This window comes from Schistocerca serialis, chromosome 1, assembly GCF_023864345.2.
Source record: "Schistocerca serialis cubense isolate TAMUIC-IGC-003099 chromosome 1, iqSchSeri2.2, whole genome shotgun sequence".
Lineage (NCBI taxonomy): Eukaryota > Metazoa > Arthropoda > Insecta > Orthoptera > Acrididae > Schistocerca > Schistocerca serialis.
Window position 1 is genome coordinate 946332909 of NC_064638.1, and position 23237 is coordinate 946356145.

At 46.6% G+C, this 23237-nt stretch overlaps 1 protein-coding gene across 1 annotated transcript in view; it reads left to right on the forward strand.

The window, feature by feature from the left end:
- Nucleotides 1-23237, forward strand: part of LOC126412595 (venom serine protease-like) — a 306758-nt gene that overhangs the window by 147796 nt on the left and 135725 nt on the right. The window contains exon 2 of the mRNA XM_050082261.1: nt 9555-9786. Coding sequence (XP_049938218.1) covers nt 9556-9786 — 231 coding nt within the window. The 5' untranslated portion in view covers nt 9555. The remainder of the gene's footprint in view (nt 1-9554; nt 9787-23237) is intronic.

Genomic DNA, 23237 nt, shown 5'->3' on the forward strand with positions numbered 1-23237 from the left:
GTGGCAATGGATCTGCGCTACCACCCAAAAGTGCAGATGTTGGACAATGACGCTTCACTGTCCATCCAGCCACGTTCGCAGGAGGATCGAAAGATTCTCTGCGATAAGTTGAAAGCGTACCTCACGGAGCCACCCACTAATTACAGCGGACCAAAGAAGAAAAAGCCGCTGTTTAAGGTCATACTAAGGGGGCTACCCTGGGTAATGACGACGGATGCGGTGCGCAAAGTCCTGTTGCACCACAACTATGATGCCATAGTTAAGCTGCACAACAGGACGAACAAGAAGAGGCCGCCACTGTTCATCCTGGCTGTCGAGTCGCCTCATGTAGACTCCAGCCAAGAAGGCAGCAAAGACGTCGGAATCTGCGGGTTAACAACCCTGGCAGGTTTCGACGTGACGGTCGAGCCACTTCCGCCTGACCTCGACACGAAACCTCAGTGTTTCAAGTGTCAGAGGGAGGGTCACGTGGCAAAGCACTGCCGCTTCGAAGCAAAGTGTGCCAAATGCGGTGGCGTTCACGACACCCGCGAGTGCACTTTGTGTAGAGACGACAAGCCAACATGTGCACGCTGTGGCGGCGACCATGTTGCCAGCTGGCGAGGATGCCGGGCATTTACCGCCCACACAGAAGACGGCCGCAACGAGCATCTGACGGCCACAAAGAAAAGGAGAAGGAGGAGGAGGCGGAAGCGCACCAGCGCTGAAGCCCAAGAGCCGACGAACAAATCAGCAGCGCCCCGCCACAACGCGCGGCCGGCCCCTCCACCCGCCAGTGGCAGAGGAGGTGGGGGGGGGGGGGGGGGGCCTACACGCGAGCAGGGGGGACGCCTATCCGCACGTAGCAGCGGAGAGAGCAACATCTACGCGTGGATGGAGGAAGCCGAGTCACGCTTCAGGATGGCCCTCCACGCGGAGATGGAAGCTGCCTGCCTCCTGCTAAGGGAAGCATGGGCTCTCCACACGCAATGTGACGTGCCGACGGCACAGAGCAGCGCGTCCGCGGCCACGCAAACGGAAGATAACACCGAGAGGCCGACGACGCATAGCAGCGCGTCAGCGGCCACTCAAACAGAGGACAACACTAAGAAGAAGAAGAGGATGGTGATCAACCGCGCCAGCCAGACCACAGACGGCGCATCAACCATCCCCACGGAAATCTGCGTGCGTGTCGAAGTGGGCACCCAGACGTCGTCCAAGCGGTACAAGCGCCATCGAGGCGCCCAAACCGAGACGGCGGATGCGGAGTCCATCGGCACGCAAACCGAAATGGCAGCTATGGAGCCCACTAGGTCTCCATGGAAGATACATAAGATCACAACGAGCAGCAAACCTCTCATTCCGAGATCTCCCTCTCCAGAGGTAGAAGACCTCGCAATACGACGAATACTAGGCGACGCACAAGAACGTGGCCCCAGTACAACGCCGGCCGTGCCACTGAGACGACCTCCATACTCGAGGGAGTACGAGTATATCAAGCAATGGAAGCCTAGATAGGTTCAACCAAATCAAAACAGACGGTTGCAAACAACCAGCAGCTCCAGCTGGGTTTTGCAGGTTTTCCTTAGGCTGTAAGGTGAATACTGGAGCTGTCCCCAAAAGTTCCTGCAAATAAATTCCCAACTGGGAGATACAAGCCCCCCCTCATACCCTAGACCAAAAATAAAATAAATTGAGCCAAAACAGAATTACATTAAGCTAAGGCTAAATAGAGCTAGAAGCTCTGCAGAAGCCCGCCCACTACCTCTCAGGTGTGGGAATGAAAAGTATAAAAAAAATAAATAAAAATAAAAAAATAAATTAAAAAAAGCAAGCAGCCAGTCTCAGGGAACACTTGATGAAGACGTCAAGTAATGACGTCGAAATATCGTGTTTGGAAGACGATGATATCCGGTAGAAAACCCGATTTCCACGAGATGTCATCAAATCGCCGGGAAAGTCTAAGAAATTACATTATCGACTCGCGTTAAATTGGAAAAAGTATTGATATATGGATGAAAAAATATTGACGTACCGGCCTATAAAATATCGGCTGCACATTGTAAATATACTGCCAGTTTTAGATCTATATATTTAAGTATTGAATTATTATTAGATATTCTGTACATCAACAAGCTAGCTGCCTGCATATCCCCGTTAGAGCAAGAACAGAGAGGAAAACGATTACCACTTTGCTAACAATGGCAACTGCATGCAAGTGGCATGATAAAAGGTGCCTGATGGGTCCATCGTTCGGTTTCATCACAATCGGATTTGTCAGGAACACTCGATGCCGACTTCCCTGTCTTCATTTCTGCAAACGTCAGCGACCTGGCAGCTATAGTAATGTTCTATTATAATTTCAAAAGAACAATTTCATATATTTACGGAAGATTGCGAAAAAATATAATATGAAATAAAAATATCTCCACTCGATACTGCCATTTTGATATTGATTAATTATACAGCAGCATTATAATTAAAGTTAAAGTTTCAAAACGCTGCAGAAAGAACAACACTGGTCAGAGTGACTTAAAATTGCAAAGAAATATTATCGGAGAAGGGGGGAAAAGTATGGCGGAAGAAAAAAAATGGTGTGAAAATTAATCATTAGATGGCGCTGCATGTGTCGGAAAACGAAAATGAAAACACCTGTCATGCGCACGACCCATTAAAGCTGGTATAAACACGCCGGGTACTCGGCTTTTCCTCTGCTTCTTCTCTTCCATCTCATCAACGACCGGCTTGTCAATTGAGCCTTTCGTCTTCCTGCCACTTCTACTGTCTCTCTCTCTCTCTCCTGTCTTCTTTGGGTTATATAAAAAAAAAAAAAAAAAAAAAAAAGCAACATGCACACCACCAAGCCATTCTCTACCGCCACGACTCCACTCACCACACCGCCATGAGGAAGGCGAAGCGCCCCGGCGCTAGAACTTCCGTCTCAAGCCGAGGGTCAACTCTCACCAGTGCAGCGTCAGCGGCTTTTCCTCCTTTCTCGTCAGCGTCGTTCGCCATAACTGTGTTAATGCAGGATCGCGCTCTGCTTGTAAAGCTGTGTTACAAGAATGATTGTGCACACGTCGCTCAACAGAATTTCCGGATACTGAAGGGTTTGAAGAAAGGCGTTAGTCCGATGACTGCCATGGGTCTGGAGAAAATGATTCGGAAATTCGAAAAGACGGGTTCTGGTTGAGGGATGAAACGGATTAATTCGACGTCAGTGGAAGCAGTGGCCACAGCAATGCAGGAGGAGACGAGTGGTGGTGTGCAAACGTGTAGTGCATGGAGAATTGCCCGAACACTGTACATACCCGTGAGCACGGTGTGTAAAATCCTAAAAAAATCATTCTTTGCTATCCATTCAAAATCACCCATGTGCACGAGTTTCTTCCTGTTGACCTGCCAGCAAGAGAGACCCTTGCTTTAGAATTTCTTGCTCGCATGGAAGTGGAAGATTTTGTGGACAGACGAAGCCCACTTCTATCTGACAGGATACGTCAATTCAAAGAATTGTCGAATATGAGCAACAGAAAATCCAGACGCAAATCAACCAGTACCACTTCATCCAGAAAAGGGTACTGTGTGGTGTGGGTTTACAACATCATTTATTACAGGGCCATATTTTTTCGAAGACATAGGTGCTTCCCGTCCTGTTACCTGTACCGTCACTGGTAAGCGCGATGAGTGCCTTTTGCGCAACCACGTCATTCTAGCTCTCCGGCAGTGTGAATTGGATTATCTATATGCAAGATGGCGCACCTCCGCACATTACAAATCCAGTTAAGCAGCTGCTGAAGCACTATTTTGGAAATGCTAGAATTATCAGCCGCCATTTGCCTACAGCCTGCCGGCCGGGGTGGCCGAGCAGTTCTAAGCGCTACTGTCTGGAACCGCGCGCCCGCTACGGTCGCAGGTTCGAATTCTGCCTCGGGCATGGATGTGTGTGATGTTCTTAGATTAGTTAGGTTTAAGTAGTTCTAAGTTCTAGGGGACTGATGACCTCAGAAGTTAAGTCCTATAGTGGTCAGAGCCATCTTGAACCTACAGCCTGGCGTCCCGGTCACCTGATCTTAATTCGTGTGACTTCAGGCTGTGGGACTATCTGTAAGATATTGTGTTCAGTGTTCCGATTGCAACCTCAACTGCATTGAAGGCACGCATTGTGCAGTATATTTTGAACGTGACCGCGGAAACACTTCGATCGGCTCTGCCTCGTGATGACTGGGTGTTGTGTGGTGTCCTTAGGTTAGTTAGGTTTAAGTAGTTCTAAGTTCTAGGGGACTGATGACCATAGATGTTAAGTCACATAGTGCTCAGGGCCATTTAAACCAACTTCGATCGGTTGTGGAACATGCTGTTTCTCGATTTCAACTTGTTGCAGAAAACGGTGGACAGCATATTGAAACAGTGGACAGCATATTGAACATGTTTTGCGCCAGTCACACGGAAATTAATAAATTGATCTGATTTTGACTGATGCTTTTTATACGGTTTTAGCTTCAGGACAATTAAAAAAAATCGATGTGATTGATGCTTTTTATGCCGTTTTTGGCATCAGGACAATTAAAAACCGATTTTCCCATCCGATGCGATATGACCTTGCCGTGGTGGGTGGACTTACATAACTATCAGTATCACACCTGCACACCCAAACACACTGAGTAGTACAGCTTGTTTAACGTCAAACGTACACCTTAGGCATTGTTGTATGATTCATTTGTTATTTGTTATTTTTCTTCTGCCATACGTTTTCCCCCTTCTCCGATAATATTCGGTTGCAATTTGACGTCATTCTGACCAGTGGTGTTATTTCTACAGCAGTTTGAAAATTTAACTTTAATTATAAGCAACCTGTATATCGGGGAATAATATCGCTGATATGTGTCGGTAATTTTTGGAAAAGTGTCAGTATATCGATATTTCCTCAACATCCCTACTTGATAGCACTTCGGAACTCAAGAGTGATTCTTTCTGCTGATTTCATGGGATTTTTTGCAGCCACCCTGCGTAAAGCTTGATGGCACCTGTCCGTCAGTACACGGGATCTGCCTGCCTAGTTTCGGTTCAGCTGTGGTTGTTCCTTTGCTTTTCCACTTCACAATCACATCGCCAACAGGCAGCTTGTGCAGGTTTAAAAGGGTTGAAATATCCCTGATGAATTTATTACTCATGTGACATCCAGTGAAAAGCCCACGTTTGAAGTCACGGGCTGTCTCGACCGATCGATCGTGCAGTCACTGTTTCTCTATTGACAACACAATACTCCGCGCTCCTTTTATAATGGCGGGTCAGCCTTTCGTGACATTAGTGGTCAGTTCGGCATTATATAGCGGTGTCCGGATAAGTTTGGTCTGATAGTGTATTTGTTCCAACAAAGGATGTAGTTCATTTATGTTCATAGGCATGATTTTAAATATGGCATGACGATAAATGTTCATACAATATTGGTGTACCTATAACTGTTTTTCCTCGTCTTTATTGCAGTTTCTTTTAGAAAAAGAAATAACTTGTATAATCTCGTACATTTACAAAACGTGCAGTTCATTAACATGACAATTTTCATTTTATTTTAAAACAATCAACAACTTGAAATACTTTTAATCTAATGTGAATAGCTGCTGGAAATACGCCTAATACTCTGCCACAGGGAGGGGATTCCATACACCTAGATTCCCCCAAACCACACCGGCTGCGGTTGTTGCATGCGCACACTACTAAGAGACAGTGAGCTTCGTTCAGTCTATTGCAGGTACTTGTGGCGGCTATTGAAACAAAACAATTTATCGGAAAAGTTGGTTTTCAGTGACCAAGCCATGTTTTATGTATGTGTCTGAAGCACTGAATATCCACACGATTCACCTAAATTTAACGTATTTTGTGCCACGTCGTCTTTAAAAGTTTTCGGGCTTTTTTTTTTGCGGAGAAAGCTGTTATTGGTTTTGTACACCCAGACATGCTGCAGGAATGGCTTATGCCACAATTATAGCAAGACAGTGGATACTTCAGTTTGCAACAAGGCCACACCATCTTTCAGATTTCTTTTTTACATGTTTTACATGTCATGTTCTGTAGGGCTAAATTGAGCAGCAAGTCTTCGTGGTCATGGAACCAGTCATTACATGAAATTATAACAGAAGAGTAATAATAGATAAAATGAAACGTATATGAATCTTATGCAGGCGACAAGCCGTAAGTTTAAATAAACATGATCAACAACGTAACACAGGAATTATCATATTTTGTTAAATTTTTCCATGTGTTCCTTGACAGAATGGAAGGAGAGGGCCATGAAGAAACTCTCCAGTTTACACTTGAAAGTGCATGGATTACTGTTTTCGATTTTTGAATTCACATGGCAGCTCACTGAAAATGGATGCAGCAGAATATTGCACGCAGTCAAGGAGGTGCTGCCTAGTATTAACTGAGTGAAAGCTGCCAACTCTTGGGAATAAGCCGATATTGTTAACAACAAACGACGTTAAATAAAATGTGTATTGTGAGACCAGTATCAGAATTCCCACATTACTGAGCAGGGGTCGACAAGAGGTTCGGGAACTTACACCACACATTGCTCGAACCGCGCATTTCTGAGCCAAAAATGCCATTTTTGAATCAAAAAATAACTCCACGCGTCACAAGCGAATGAAAATAAGCAAAGTAAACAACTTTTCGTGCTGAAGTATCATTTATTTCAGATACTGGCCCAATGGCAAATAAAGCAGGATTTACTTTTTGAACAAGGTCCTGGATATAGGTGGGCTTTGCACGACAGTTTACCATCCATCTGAACGCCTAGAGATTTGAACTGTTCATTCTCACTAATCATATTTTCGCGATTACCTCAGTGGCGAACTGAACTGGACGTCCTCCAACAATTCTCTTCCTCGGAGGCCCCCCTTATGATGTTCTTTACAGGAAATGCTCAATATGTCCAACATCATTCCTCAACAATAGCTGTAGTCGAGGAATAATGTTATGAACAGCACTGTAAAGCATGTCCGGAGTTATGGTGAGGCATTGGCGTCGGATGTTGTCTTTCAGCATCCCTAGAGATGTCGATCGATCACGATACACTTGCGACTTCAGGTAACCCCAAAGCCAATAATAGCACGGGCTGAGATCTGGGGACTTGGGAGGCCAAGCATGACGAAAGTGGCGGCTGAGCACACGATCGTCACCAAACGACGCGCGCAAGAGATCTTTCACGCGTCTAACAATATGGGGTGGAGCGCCATCCTGCATAAACATCGTACGTTCCAGCAGGTGTTTATCAGCCAGGCTGGGGATGATGCGATTCTGTAACATATCGGCGTACCTCTCACCCGTCACGGTAGCACTTGCTGTCCAGCGCCATCTGTCGGACATTTTGTGAACTTCGTTTTTTTGTTCTAATAAAACCCTATGTCATTCCAAGTATGTGTGTCAATTTTTACCTCTCTATCTACATTATTCCGTGGTTTATTAAGTTTTCAAATTTATACTGACTTTTTGATCACCCGGTATACAGGGTGTTACAAAAAGGTACGGTCAAACTTTCAGGAAACATTCCTCACACATAAATAAAGAAAAGATGTTATGAGGACATGTGTCCGCAAACGCTTAATTTCCATGTTAGAGCTCATTTTAGTTTCGTCAGTATGTACTGTACTTCCTCGATTCACCGCCAGTTGGCCCAATTGAAGGAAGGTAATGTTGACTTCGGGGCTTGTGTTGACATGCGACTCATTGCTCTACAGTACTAGCATCAAGCACATCAGTACGTAGCATCAACAGGTGAGATTTCATCACGGGCGTGGTTTAGCAGTGCCGGCCGCGGTGGCCGTGCGGTTCTGGCGCTGCAGTCCGGAACCGCGAGGCTGCTACGGTCGCAGGTTCGAATCCTGCCACGGGCATGGATGTGTGTGATGTCCTTAGGTTAGTTAGGTTTAAGTAGTTCTAAGTTCTAGGGGACTTATGACCTAAGCTGTTGAGTCCCATAGTGCTCAGAGCCATTTGAACCATTTTGTGGTTTAGCAGTCAGTGCAATGTTTACAAATGCGGAGTTGGCAGATGCCCATTTGATGTATGGATTAGCACGGGGCAATAGCCGTGGCGCGGTACGTTTGTATCGAGACGGATTTCCAGAACGAAGGTGTCCCGACAGGAAGACGTTCGAAGCAATTAATCGGCGTCTTAGGGAGCACGGAATATTCCAACCTATGACTCGCGACGAGGACACCTGCAATGGACGAGGCAATTCTTCGTGCAGTTGACGATAACCCTAATGTCAGCGTCAGAGAAGTTGCTGCTCTACAAGGTAACGTTGTCCACGTCACTGTATGGAGAGTGCTACGGGAGAACCAGTTGTTTCTGTACCATGTGCAGCGTGTGCATGCACTATCAGCAGTTGATTGGCCTCCACGGGTACACTTCTGCGAATGGTTCATCCAACAATGTGTCAATCCTCATTTCAGTGCAAATGTTCTCTTTACGGATGAGGCTTCATTCCAACGTGATCAAATTGTAAATTTTCACAATCAACATGTGTGGGCTGACGAGAATCCGCACGCAATTGTGCAATCACGTCATCAACACAGATTTTCTGTGAACGTTTGGGCAGGCATTGTTGGTGATGTCTTGATTGGGGCCCATGTTCTTCCACCTACGCTCAATGGAGCACGTTATCATGATTTCATACGGGATACTCTACCTGTGCTGCTAGAACATGTGCCTTTACAAGTACGACACAACATGTGGTTCATGCACGATGGAGCTCCTGCACATTTCAGTCGAAGTGTTCGTACGCTTATCAACAACAAATTCGGTGACCGATGGATTGGTAGAGGCGGACCAATTCCATGGCCTCCACGCTCTCATGACCTCAACCCTCTTGACTTTCATTTATGGGGGCATTTGAAAGCTCTTGTCTACGCAACCCCGGTACCAAATGTAGAGACTCTTCGTGTTCGTATTGTGGACCTGCCTCGGGCATGGATGTGTGTGATGTCCTTAGGTTAGTTAGGTTTAACTAGTTCTAAGTTCTAGGGGACTAATGACCTCAGCAGTTGAGTCCCATAGTGCTCAGAGCCATTTGAACCATTTGAACCGTATTGTGGACAACTGTGATACAGTACGCCATTCTCCAGGGCTGCATCAGCGCATCAAGGATTCCATGCGACGGAGGGTGGATGCATGTATCCCCGGTAACGGAGGAAATTTTGAACATTTCCTGTAACAAAGTGTTTGAAGTCACGCTGGTACGTTCTGTTGCTGTGTGTTTCCATTCCATGATTAATGTGATTTGAAGAGAAGTAATAAAATGAGCTCTAACATGGAAAGTAAGCTTTTCCGGACACATGTCCACATAACATATTTCCTTTCTTTGTGTGTGAGGGATGTTTCCTGAAAGTTTGGCCGTACCTTTTTGTAACGCCCGGTATTCTAGCCACAGTAATATTGTACCGTAGCGCACGAGACAGCCGCGCTAAATTTCTAGGGTTTATAAACGGAATTTCGTTTGGGGGTATGACCCATTGTATAGACATTAAGGCGGAGGACACTGAGGAGATGCAGCAATGGTGGGTGGGTTGTTGCAGAATGCGAGAGGCCCTGTGGTTGGTGGTGGTGGCGGCGGTGGCGGGTGCGGCACGCGGCCAGAACTTCACCGGCTGCGACCTGTACCAGGAGGTGGCGGTGGGCTCCACCTACATCCTCTCTTCGCCTCTGTACCCCAACTACTTCCAGGGCGCGTACGCCTGCCGCTGGAGCGCCGTCACGGACGCCGCCGCCAAGATCGTGCTCAGCTGCGACCCCTTCAGCCTGCCAGCGGTAACTCTGCCAGTCTCATCGCTACGCATTTACTGTGCGCGCAATGTAACTCGATAGATTTCACAGACGACACAGGGGGCGGATGTATCGATACACGTCGACCGGTATTCACTATTTTCCACTAGATGCTAAACTCATTTACGAAACAATATTTTTTTACAGTAGCATTGTACAGAAGTATTTCATAATCTGTAGCATCATGACTTCTGTTTCGATTACACATAAAGATATTTAAATTATTGTGCAAAATAGTTTAAACGGTCGTTATCACCGCGTGTCCTTTTATTTCGCAGGAACACTGTTGCATTCTTGCCCATGGCTGCTGAGAGCCACTGTGCGACTGGGCCCCATCTCCAAATACAAATTTTATTGTCATTTTAAATGCGGTTTGATATTGTTTAAACATACCACATTTCGGGGAATATTATAAAAAAATACTTATTGGGATGAAATATAGAACAAATATGAGTGTTCAAATAGAAAGATACGAAACGTCGTGACAATCAAATGGGTTGGAATTTACTTATGTCAATTTGGGATGACGTAGTGAGACATCTAAGTGTGCAAATGTAGTGTTCTCACCTTCCTCTACAAACTTCGAATTTGTGTCTTAAGCATGCAGGGTGATGCTCACCGCCGGCGGGAATGGCAGAGCGGTTCCAGGCGCTTTAGTCTGGAACCGCGCGACCGCTACGGTCGCAGGTTCGAGTCGTGCCTCGGGCATGGATGTGTGTGATATCCTTAGGTTAGTTAGGTTGAAGTAGTTCTAAGTTCTAGGGGACTGATGACCTCAAATGTTAAGTCCTATAGCGCTCAGAGCCATTTGAACCATTTTGATGCTCACCGTCTTTTTCGACGTCCGAAATACAATACTCATCGCATTCCCTGAGCACGGAAAGAGCATTGGCAGTGACGTGCACTATGAGACGCTCCGTAGCCTAGTCAAGTCCGTCACGAGAAGGGTTGGGTTGTTTGGGGAAGGAGAACAGACAGCGAGCTCATCGGTCTCATCGGATTAGGGAAGGACGGGGAAGGAAGTCGGCCGTGCCCCTTAAAACCGTCACGAGAAAACGGCCTGGGTTGATCAGAGAGGGAGTGATTCTGCTCGGCAATAACACGCGTCCACACGTCTCCAAGACCACACAAAATGTAATGGCAAATTTGAACTGGGAGAAGCTTGAGCATCCGCCCTACAGCCCAGAAATGTCGCCTTGCGACTTCCATGCGTTTGGTCGCCAAGAAAACATCTCAAAGCGAAGCGCATCAACTCGGACAACGAACTGAAGGACACAATGGAGAACTGGCTCCAGTCACAACCACGGGAATCCTTCAGCATGTGAAACAGTTGTACTCAAGTCTCCGGTGATTACTTTTGAATAAAGGCTTCAATTATACCCACGGTGTTGTTTTGTATCTTTTCTTTCTATCACCCCTAATTTCTTATTAAACACGAAACATACACCCACAATTGCAATGTGTAGTATTCATCATACGAGGTACTGCTGACGAAATTCGAACGTACTAATAGTTGTTTATGTTGCAGTAGGATGAATCAGAGCACACAGTAGTACAAACGCGTGTATTGTCTAGCCATTATTAATAGCACAAAGTTCGTTCGCATCTTGCATGCAGTGTTATTCTCTATTACAGACAATCGAGTGAATTATACAATCTGTGACATGACCTTGTGTTGAATTTCGAAAACAGAAGCCCCCGAAGAAATTACGTGAAGTGTTTCGACATGATGCAGAAAGTTTACACAGAGTGTCGCAGGAGAAATGGTCAATATTCATGAATATGACAGGAACGATCATTCGAAACAAAAAAAGGTCCAGTAAACATGGGCTCTAGAATGCATACCTTATGACCTATGAACACTTCTTAATAATAGATATTGTGAAACAAATTTCTTCTACTTCAAGCTCTTTGCCTTCCATATTATGTGAGGTGGTGGTATGAACCGAAACAAGAAAAAATGTACAGTAAACATGACTCTGAAGTGCAGTAGAAGAGATGCGCTGCACAGCAGCAAAGATGAACAAGTGCTCATAGCACCTATTTACCAGACATTTTTGATTCGAATGGTCGTTCCTGTCATATCTTTCAATTGACCATTCCTCCTGGGACGCTCTGTATACCGGTGCATCGGAATGACTGTTTCTAATTTTCTGATCTATAGAGGACATGAACATAAACATTTCTTATCAATAATAGAGTGTTTGCAGATATTTAGTTTTTTATGCAAAACCAGTGCTCGTCACTTAGATTTTAGGTGAGTTTATTTCGGTTGTAATTTTCATCATGTAAACAATTAAATATTGAAGTTTGTTTATATTAAGTCACAGAATAACTTCTGTGAAATTTGTTTACTTAGTTCCGAATATTAAAGTCTGTAACCCTATGCTTCTACGAAAGTGCTGAGAGACAGGCTTCCTGATTACAGAACTGACCTAATTTTTTCCAGAGTACATTTTTTGCATTCACATTTCTGATTTCCACACATGTTTTCACTCATATTTATACTATACTGATGGCAGTTACAAATCTAAATAATGTATATAAATGTACTTTTCATTCTAATAATTTCGTGGAAGAAAACAGTTTGTAGCAGACTTGTGCCACTGGAAGATCGTACTTTAGTGAATGTTGGTCTGGAAGGTAGTGATAAGGACAGTTATTATGTTTAGGAACGCAAGACCATCACAGTTGAGGACCTGTATGACTGCTCGACAGAGATCTGCACGGATGAATTTTCTAGTTTGACATTAGAAACTACTTAATAATGAATTGTTGCGAAATATATGTACGCCCTTTTTAATTTTATTTTTTAAATTGGATAAATTTACTTTGACTGCACTTTAAAACAAAACGCTAAGTATGATACTGATATGCGCACTGACGAATGTTTGGTGTAAGTTGCACTGCGATATGAAGTGTTCTGTCCCCGCTCGTTCCCGTTGTGTCCTCACATTCCACCTAACAGACATCAGCACATTCGCATGTAAACCACAATGAGTCGTGCAACAGGTGGTATAGCGTAACTTATTGGCCTATAAGACTGTCAATGACACTTTGCGAGCCTTTCGTTCAGCAAACGTTTGAATCACATTATCAAAGTCTAGTTGTTTTGCCAGATCAGAGTCAGACGCCGAGGTCCCCAAATCTGTGAGATGTTATCGTTGTATAGTCGATCCGAGACATTTTTAACACAAGTCAGAGTGTTGAACGACCTTCCTTGCTTGAGCTTGAGCTACAGCCACTGAAACAGTGCAATAAAAAGCTTCACATACATTCGTAAATAAACTTGAATTTTAAGGTCCTGTATCTTATTCGAAATGAATAATGGTTCCAAAGTAATATCTACAAAGTTTGAAGTATCAATTGTTTTGAAATATTTAATTTATTCTTTTAAATCTGTTACTACATCATTATAGTATTCACTGATAAACTTGCGTGCCTCAGCGACCTGATCATTTAAATACAGTCATAAAAACTCAAGTATTTCACCTGAATACTTGAATAATGATATCAAAACCAGCGGCTGTATTTGAATCCAACGCCGTTTATTCTTTTTAAAACATGCTGCCAGTTTTGACACCAAATGGTGTCATCTTCAGGCCCCAAGTGTACCCTGCCGACAATGACTGTTTTCATATCCAATGAACAGAATCGTATGCAGCGGGTTAAAATTAACTGGGTTCCGTACCTTCCGAGGCAATAGCAAGCCCAGCATGTCAGTGTTTTTTTCCTTTATTGTATTTTCATGCTCCTGCCACATATGGGCAGCGGAGGGCTGGCAGTGGCACAGTCCCCCGCTCTTCAGCGGAGTGGCTTTAAAAACATATAAAAAGAGGGAACTCATACTTTAAAGGGTGAAAAAAGAGGATATAAAAACACAGAAATGGAGACAATGGAAGTTAAAATATACAGGGTGGTCCATTGATAGTGACCAGGCCAAATATCTCACGAAATAAGCGTCAAACGAAAAACCTACGAAGAACGAAACTCATCTAGCTTGAAGGGGGGAAACCAGATGGCGCTATGGTTGGCTCACTAGATGGCGGTGCCATCTGTCAAACGGATATCAACTGCGTTTTTTTGAATAGGAATTCACATTTTGTAATACATATTCGTGCAATACATAAAGAAATTCGAATGTTTCAGCTGGACCACTCTTTTCGCTTTGTGATAGATGACGCTGTAATAGCCACAAACGTATAAGTACGTGGTATCACGTAACATTCCGCCAGTGCCGCCGGTATTGGCTTCGTGATACATTACCCATGTTAAAATGGACCGTTTACCAATTGCGGAAAAGTGTTGATGTATGGCTATTGTGATCAAAATGCCCAACGGGCGTGTGCTATGTATGCTGCTCGGTATCCTGGACGACATCATCCAAGTGTACGGGCCGTTCGCTGGATAGTTACGTTATTTAAGGAAACAGGAAGTGTTCAGCCCCATGTAAAACGTCGACCACGACCTGCAACAAATGATGATGCCCAAGAAGGTGTTTTAGCAGCTGTCATGGCTAATCCGCACATCAGTAGTAGACAAACTGCGTGAGAATCGGGAATCTCAAAAACGTCAGTGTTGAGAATGCTACATCAACATCGATTGCACCCGCACCATATTTCTATGTACCAGAAATTGCATGGCGACGACTTTGAACGTTGTCTACAGTTCTGCCACTGAGCACAAGAGAAATTACGGGACGATGACAGATTTTTTGCACGCGTTCTATTTAGCGATGAAGCGACATTCACCAACAGCGGTAACGTAAACCGGCATAATATGCACTATTGGGCAACGGAAAATCCACGATGGCTGCGACAAGTGGAACATCAGAGACCTTGGTGGGTTAATGTACGAGTTTGGTGCGGCATTATGGGAGGAAGGATAATTGGCCCCCATTTTATCGATGGCAATCTAAATGGTTCAATGTATGCTGATTTCCTACGTAATGTTCTACCGATGTTATTACAAGATGTTTCACTGCATGACAAAATGGCTATGTACTTCCAACATGATGAATGTTCGGCACATAGCTCGTGTGCGGTTGAAGCGGTGTTGAATAGCATATTTCATGACTGGTGGATTGGTCGTCGAAGCACCATACCATGGCCCGCACATTCACCGGATCTGACGTCCCCGGATTTCTTTCTGTGGGGAAAGTTGAAGGATATTTGCTATCTTGATCCACCGACAATGCCTGACAACATGCCTCAGCGCATTGTCAATGCATGTGCGAACATTACGGAACGCGAACTACTCGCTGTTGAGAGGAATGTCGTTACACGTATTGCCAAATGCATTGAGGTTGACGGACATCATTTTGAGCATTTATTGCATTAATGTGGTATTTACAGGTAATCACGCTGTAACAGCATGCGTTCTCAGAATTGATAAGTTCACAAAGGTACATGTATCACATTGGAACAACCGAAATAAAACGTTCACACGTACCTACGTTCTGTATTTTAATTTAAAAAACCTACCTGTTACCAACTGTTCGTCTAAAATTGTGAGCCATATGTTTGTGTCTATTACGGCACTATCTGTCACAAAGCGAAAAAAGTGATCCAACTGAAACATTCATATTTCCTTACGTACTACACGAATATGTAATAAAAATGGGGGTTCCTATTTTAAAAATCGCAGTTGATATCCGTTTGAACTATGGCAGCGCCATCTAGCGGGTCAACCATAGCGCCATCTGTTATTCCCCTCCAAGCTATATGAGCTTCGTTCATTGTAGTTTTTTCGTTTGATGCTTATTTCTTGAGATATTTGGCCCGGTCATGATCAATGGACCACCCTGTATACTAACATGGGGACATGCACTGGGGGACAGCTAAAAATTCGACGTAAAATTAAAAGAACACAGCGTAGTGTGTTACTTAAAATACTCTGGAGTCAAACACAAGTTAAATGTCGGCCAAAGTATAAAAATCTCACAGAGCGAGACACACGTACCTACGTTCTGTATTTTAATTTAAAAAACCTACCTGTTACCAACTGTTCGTCTAAAATTGTGAGCCATATGTTTGTGTCTATTACGGCACTATCTGTCACAAAGCGAAAAAAGTGATCCAACTGAAACATTCATATTTCCTTACGTACTACACGAATATGTAATAAAAATACATCAGTAAAAAATACATCAGTAAAAAAAAAAAACACTGGAAACGAGGGAGCGCTCACGAAGAATAGATATCCACCGGTAGGGACCTGCCGAGGGACTGGAGGTCGGTGAGGAGGGGGCGGAAGTTGCGTTGTGGTGGGGGGGTGGGGCTGGGGAGACTGGAGGAAGAGGAAAACGGGGGGCAGGGGGCGCACCAAGAGGCAGGAGGCTGGTGGGGCAGGAGATGAAGAGGGAAGGGTGCTCGCGAAAGGGATGGGGTGTAGGAAGGAGGAAAACACATGATTAGTGTGCCAAGTGCGGTCTTATATACTCTACCACAGCTGTACTGCGCATGCTAGTCTCAGATGCTGGTCAGCGGCAAGGAAATACAATTACACACGCGTCACCTGTGGTGAAAGCGTTCAGACATTCGATTCGCTTACTGATGTATTTTTTGAAAGACATCATGTTTACGCCAGTGACTGTTAAATTTTTTATTTCCACTATTGCAATGTCGGCCTTAGGCCATTATAAAAATGCAGATGTTTTGGCTTTAAGCCATGTCAACTTTATACACGCTGACACATTTACATGTCGTTGTTATTTGCTGTTATATACCTTCGTAATGCTGGAAATAAAAAGTTTGTCACTGGCGTAGCCGGCTGTGGTGACGGAATGGTTCTAGGCGCTTCAGTCCGGAACCGCGCGACTGCTACGGTGGCAGGTTCTAATCCTGCCTCGGGCATGGACGTGTGTGATCTAGTACCTTCCGCCGCGGAAGTCGAACACGCGGCAGAACAAATGGACATGGTCAGCCCGTAGAGGGCTCCGCCTCCGCGGCGGCTATTTCGTGCAGCGGCTCTCGCGCAGCGAGGGCGCCACCGCTACGCCACGTGCAGACAGCAGCCAATAGCCGCTCCCTCCGGTTTCGTACATAGCGACCCGCTCTGCCCTAGTCGAGTCCTCACCATCGTCCTTCAGAATGTTCATCCTTTTCAGCGCCCACACACCCTCCAACAGATCTCCCTCGCCGCCCGTTCCGTTTTCCAACTCAAAATGTACGCCACCTATTCCAACAACCAGGTCCATTTCACTTTCTCCCGTCTTGACACCCTCGTTTAAATCCCTGTCATGACGCGACAGCACCGTATCCTTTTCAACAACATCCGCTCCCTTCCCGCCAATAAGAACCTCTTCCTGCACACCCTTGCCACCCACTGCGTGGATGCCTTCCTCCTCAATGAAACCTTCCTGTAACCCCACCACACCGTCCACACTTCGCCCTACCAACTCCACCGCTCCGATAATCCCCTCCCGATTGCGCGTGGCGGAGTTGCCATTGGGCACCACCGCCAGATCCCCGTTCAGCTCCAACCACTCCTTCCCGACCCCACCGAACACCTGATCCCTAGTCTCTTCTTCCCCGGCCTTACCGTTACCTGCGCCACCATCTATTTCCGCCCCAACGCCCCTATTCCCTTCGACTTCCTCTCCCACATCGACCGTACCTTCTCCTCCTATGTGATCGCCGCCGACCTCAACATCCATAGTCGCTCCACTGCCCTGTTACAGCGGTGGCATCGGTTCCTCTCCTCCCTTCAAGGCGACCTCATCCCCATCCCCCAGCACATCCGTCCCGAATCTAACTCCACTCCCGATGTTATCCTTCCTCCCCCAACCTCCTTGGCCTCATAACGGTGGATGTCATGGAGCCTATTGGTAGCGACCATCTCCCTGTCCTCCTCACTGTTTCAGATGGTCCTCGCCCCCGCCCTGACCCTCGTAATGACCCTCCCCCTAAGTACGTCCATGACTATTCCCGTGCCAACTGGAATGCCTACCGGGATACCCTCTCCACCCAGGTCGATGGCCACCCTTTCCCCTACCACCACCCCGATGATGTCACCCATGCCGCCACCTTTCTCCAGCAGACCTTGTCTGAGGCCATGGAGGCCCACGTCCCTACTGTCGCCCTCCACCCCCACCATCCTACCTTACCCCCACAGGCGGTCCTCCTCCTCCGTGAATCCCACCGTCTCTACTGTGCCTTCCTCCGCACGCGTGACCCGGACACACTACGACGCCACCGGCAACTCCAGCGACACATTCGTAACTTGCTCGCGGCTAAGAAACGCCGGCACTGGCGACAGACATGCACCCATTTAAATACTACCCTACCTATCAACTCGTCCAAGTTCTGGTCAGCCTTCCGTCGCCTTACCGGAACTAAACCCTCCCCCTACTATCCTCTTCTCCATGATGATCACCCTTTCCCTGACATCCTTAGTAAGGCCAATCACTTTGCCTCCTACCTCCCCGATGTCTTTTCCATCCCCGATGATCCCCAGTTCGATTACTCCCTCTTCCCGGATATCTGCGATCGAACTGAGACCTCTGTCCCTCCCCTCACTCCTGGTTTCCAGTACTTGGACAACATTGCACACACGGAACTCAATGCCCCTATCACTACACAGGATCTCATTGCTACACTCCACACCAAACGCAACACCGCTCCTGGTCACGATCGTGTCACCTACTGTCACCTTCATGAAGCTCCTGTCTCTTTCCACCATGGCCAGGTTCTACACTGTAGTCCTGTGCACCGGTTACTACCCAGACCTGTGGAAAACCTCCCATATCCTCATGTTCCTTAAACCTGGCAAACCGCCGTCTGCCGTCTCCTCCTACCGTCCCATCAGCCTTACCTTGGTCTTCAGCAATGTCCTGGAATCTATCCTCACCCGATGCATCCACCAGCATCTCCACCAGCACCGCCTCCTTCCCGTTACCCAGTGTGGCTTTCGGCCGTCCTTCTCTTCCGACAACCTTCTCCTTCACCTCACTCATCTCCTTTCCGACCAGCTTAATTCCCGTCGCTCCGCAATCTTCCTCTCCCTGGACCTCGAACGTGCTTATGACCGCGTATGGCATTCCGGTCTCCTCTTCAAGCTCCAAACCTTCGCCCTTCCCATTAACTACGTCCATCTGATCGGCTCCTTTCTCTCCCGCCGTCCTTCCTATGTCACCTTCCATAACACAGATTCCTACACCTTTTTCCCCTCTGCCAGTGTGCCCCAACGCTCCATCCTCTCCCCCCTTCTGTACCTTTTGTACACGGCGGACATGCCGCCGCCGTCACCCCCCGTCCACCTTCTCCAGTTTGCCAATGACACCGCCTTCCTTGCCCTTGCCCCCACCCTGCAGTGCTCCCAACACCTTCTCCAATCCCATCTTGACCGGTTCACCGCTTGGTGCAACCAGTGGTTGCTCAAGGTCAATCCCTCCAAAACCCAGGCGATCATTGTAGGCAAAACCACCCCTTCCTTCCGCCTCCTTGATTTCTATCTCACCATCTATGGCCGTCCTATCGCCCTCACTCCCACCCTTAAGTACCTTGGCGTCACCCTTGACTGTCGCCTCTCCTGGACTCCCCACCTCCGGACAATCCAAGCCAAGGCACGCTCCCGACTCAGTCTCCTCAAGCTCCTCTCCAGCCGTACGTGGGGTCTGGACCCCTCCACCATCCTCCACACCTATAAATCCCTCATCCGCCCTATCCTTTGTTATGCCCATCTGGCTTGGATCTCTGCCCCCCCCTACTTTTTACAAATCCCTCCAAATCCTTGAACGCCATGCTCTCCACCTCACCTATCGCATCCGTCTCCCCTCCCCCATGCGGATCCTGTACGATCTCATCCCCTTCCCCCACCTCCTCCTTTTCCTTGAAAGGATACGGATCCTGTACACCTCCCGTAAACTCGATCCTCCTCACCCACTAGTCTCCCCGATCCTCTCCCGTGCCCGCCCACTGCCGCGCCTGTTCTGCCACGTCCCACCCGGTCTCCATCTCTAAACCCTCCTTACCCTCTCCCAAAGTGGCTTCCACCAGCTCCCCTTCCCTGATGATGTCCTCCTCCCCTCCATCTACCCCTCTTATGAAGTTTGACCCTGCCCCACCCTCCACTTCCGGTGTCCTTTCCTTTAGGCACCCTCCCTCCCTTCTCTTCCCCTCCGTTCTCTTTCCTTTTCCCCCGTCCCCTCCCTCCACCCCTCTTCACCCGGGCTTCCCCTCCCCCTTCTCCCTCCCCCTCTCTCCCCTACCCGTGGCATCTCTGCTCTCCCCTCTCACTCTCCCACTCCCCTTCCTCCTCCTCCTCTCTTGGCAGGTCCCCGGACTCGTACACGCTCAGTGAACATTCGCGCGCCGGAGATCATCGCCGTCAGTGTTTCGTGTGTGTGCCTTCGTTTGTGTGTAGTGTTGTTCGCCGTCACGCCACCACCGTTCACGTGCCGTCGCCATCATCCAAGTTGTGCGCACCGTGTCGCCTAGTGTTAGTGATGTTTCTCGTCCAGCGTGATCGGCTCCATGCTTTTTCGATTTTTAGTGTTCACATTTTTGCCCACCGATTTTACTGTCTACTCTGTGCCACCTTTATGTACTACTTGTTGTCAAACTCAAGGCTGAAGAGCGGCGTATTGTGCTGCTGACAGCCCGCCTTTGTATAAGGTGTTTAAAATGACAATAAAGAAAAAAAAAACCTAGTCCAGTCATTCTGGTACTCGCTCTTTATTTCGCTTCTATCTCGGCGGTACTGCGTTCTGCTCATTGCTCGTTGTTGACATTTGCCTGGCTCTGGTTCTGAGTGGATTTACTGTTGGTGTTTAGTGTTGTGGTTTCTACAAGCCTCCGTTGTTTATCTCTTCCATGTTGTGTCGGTCATAGTCGGTCGTGGTCAGTTGTTGTCAGTTGTCGTTGGTCTGTCGTCCGACTCGTCCTGTGTTTACCCGGTGGTGCGTGTTCCACCGCCGGCGGCTTCCCCGCCAGGCGGCTCCGATCCGCAGCCCCAGGCGTTTCCGCAGTTGGTTTTGGTTACTACATGTGATGTCCTTAGGTTAGTTAGGTTTAAGTAGTTCTAAGTTCTAGGGGGCTGATGACCTCTGACGTTAAGTCCCACAGTGCTCAGAGCCATTTGAACCAGCCAGTCACTGGCGTAAACATGATGTCTTTCAAAAAATTCTACATGACTGTGCATCCCAGTTATGAAAAGTTTATTGATGTGTGTTCCGTGGTGGTAACACCTTGACGACTTCTCTGCAACTTCATTACAGCAAGAGCCGGATTCCACGTCTTATCCAAATTAAAATCATTATCTCTATTCCTTAAGTTATTGGTTAATCTAATTTCTATGGCTTCCTTAAAATAGACTCCCAAAAGGAAGAGGTGAATGTTAAAATCTTCACGTCATTGTAGTTCATCAAATGACCCGTATCTACACAATGTTCTACCACAGCTGACTTGTCTGGATGTAGTAAGCGTGTGTATCTCCGGTGTTCCATGCACTTCTCATGAACGGTGCGTGTCGTCCGACCTATCACAATTCCCGCAAGGATTCTGACACACACCCGCCGTATGCAGCAATACGTAAATCATTCTTCACAGAACCGTGCAAGGCTCAATCTGCGTAGGAGGCCGGAAGGTCACCTTAACGTGGTGTTTCTCGAAAATAAGGCTTATCTTCGAGGAAAGAGCAGCCACATATGGCAAAAACGCTCTTATCTAAGGTATTACTCCCTTTTTCCAAATCACTTACTTGCGTACTAGAATTCACACAGAATGCTCTGCGAATTTTTTACTGGGAATATCCATTCGCTGTAAAAATACTCTTGGGGTGTGTGAGCTCTTCTGGCAAATTATCATTGGCAAATATAGTGTCCCCTGTGCACTAAGGTCTTAGGGACACCTACAGTTTGTAAAGAGTGATGGCAGCTACTGACATGTAAATATAGATTAGTATGCTTTGGTTTACGATAGAAAGCATGTCCTAATATCCCATCAACTTTATTTTGATCACTGAGAGGATATGAGCGTGGTAAGCAGAGGGAGGATCAAGCTGGTCACATCTGGGTGCGGAATGGTGCAGTGGAAGATTTCCTGCAGTACTGTCAACACACTCGTTTTGCACTTGGTACTGATCATCTACTGCACTGGACGCGATGCACAGAAGAAACAAGATTTTGTGAAAATGTTTTGAAAGAGACGTAAAACACAGATCATTGGCAAACAGTAAGCTATTCACTGTGTAATGATAGTGCCGTTCCACATCGCTATAGATTGTCTGTATTAGCAGCAGTCACAAACGACACAAAGTCTTCCAGATTCTATAGATGAGTTTCAAGGAGGTCTCACATGGGGAGAAAAACAGTGACGCAAGCAAAAGGGGCTGGACAGATGTAAAGAAACGCAGAATGAACACATTCTTGAATGTAAACCAAGGTGCAGCCAAGTTTCAGGTGTCGCTGTTATATTCAACTACGAACGGCACGTGTGCAATGTCTTCAGTATGTTGCAAGAGTCAGTCAGGTCAGAACAGTGTTCTATGTAATTGTGAGTGAAGAGGGCCCATACCCAGGGGGCAAAGAGGTTCCCCTGTGCAGTTAGGTGTTTTTCTTTCAACAAAACTATTTAAAAGTCGGTATTACGTACGTTTTTAACAAGGTTGGAACTGGAACCACGTCTGGTCCTCCCCCACTACAAACTATTGTATCGGCGCCCTAGTTGAGAGTGCATTTTGTCGCTGCTAAGCGAAGTCGAACGTGGGAAATTGTGGGTGCTCATATGGTGGATGTTTCTGTAACCAAGGTAGCCGAAGTGTCTGGTGTTTCGAGAGACATTATATTGAAGATTCATATCGCTGCAGGGAAAACAGAAAAACAACATGCACTAAATCACAACGCGGACGAAAGTGTGTATTGAGTGATCGTGACAAGACCATCATTGAAGGGGATTGTGACAAAAAATCATGGGACACCAGCTGCAAAACTCACTGAAGAACTGAATGTCGAATTCGTGAACCGTGTCAGCACCAAAACAACACGAGCTCTATAAACAGGGAATTGCTAGGCGAACTTGAATTCCAAGAACGGCTCATCAGTGATGTAAATGCCCGTAACAGAAAAACGTGGTGCCTAGATCATAAAACCTGGACTGTGGAATGATAGAAGAAAGTCATTTGGTTGGATGAGTCTCGTTTCACACTGTTTCCAACTTCAGGCTGAGTTTACTGCCCAAGAGTGAAAAGTCGCGACGACTCGGGGATGATTGGGCAGCCATATCGCGATGTTCCATGGGCCGCACCGTTACTCCTCTTGGTGGCAATGATGCTTGCCCTTTGTTCCATATGCAATACACTGCTACACCGCAAGAAAAAGTAAACAACTGTACTGTTTGGCATTGTGTGATGAGGAATGGTGCGGGGAGACAGTGCTGTGCAGTACTGGCAACTTCGCGTGACTTGCCGATAATTTGCTGTGGTAGATATGTGTCGCG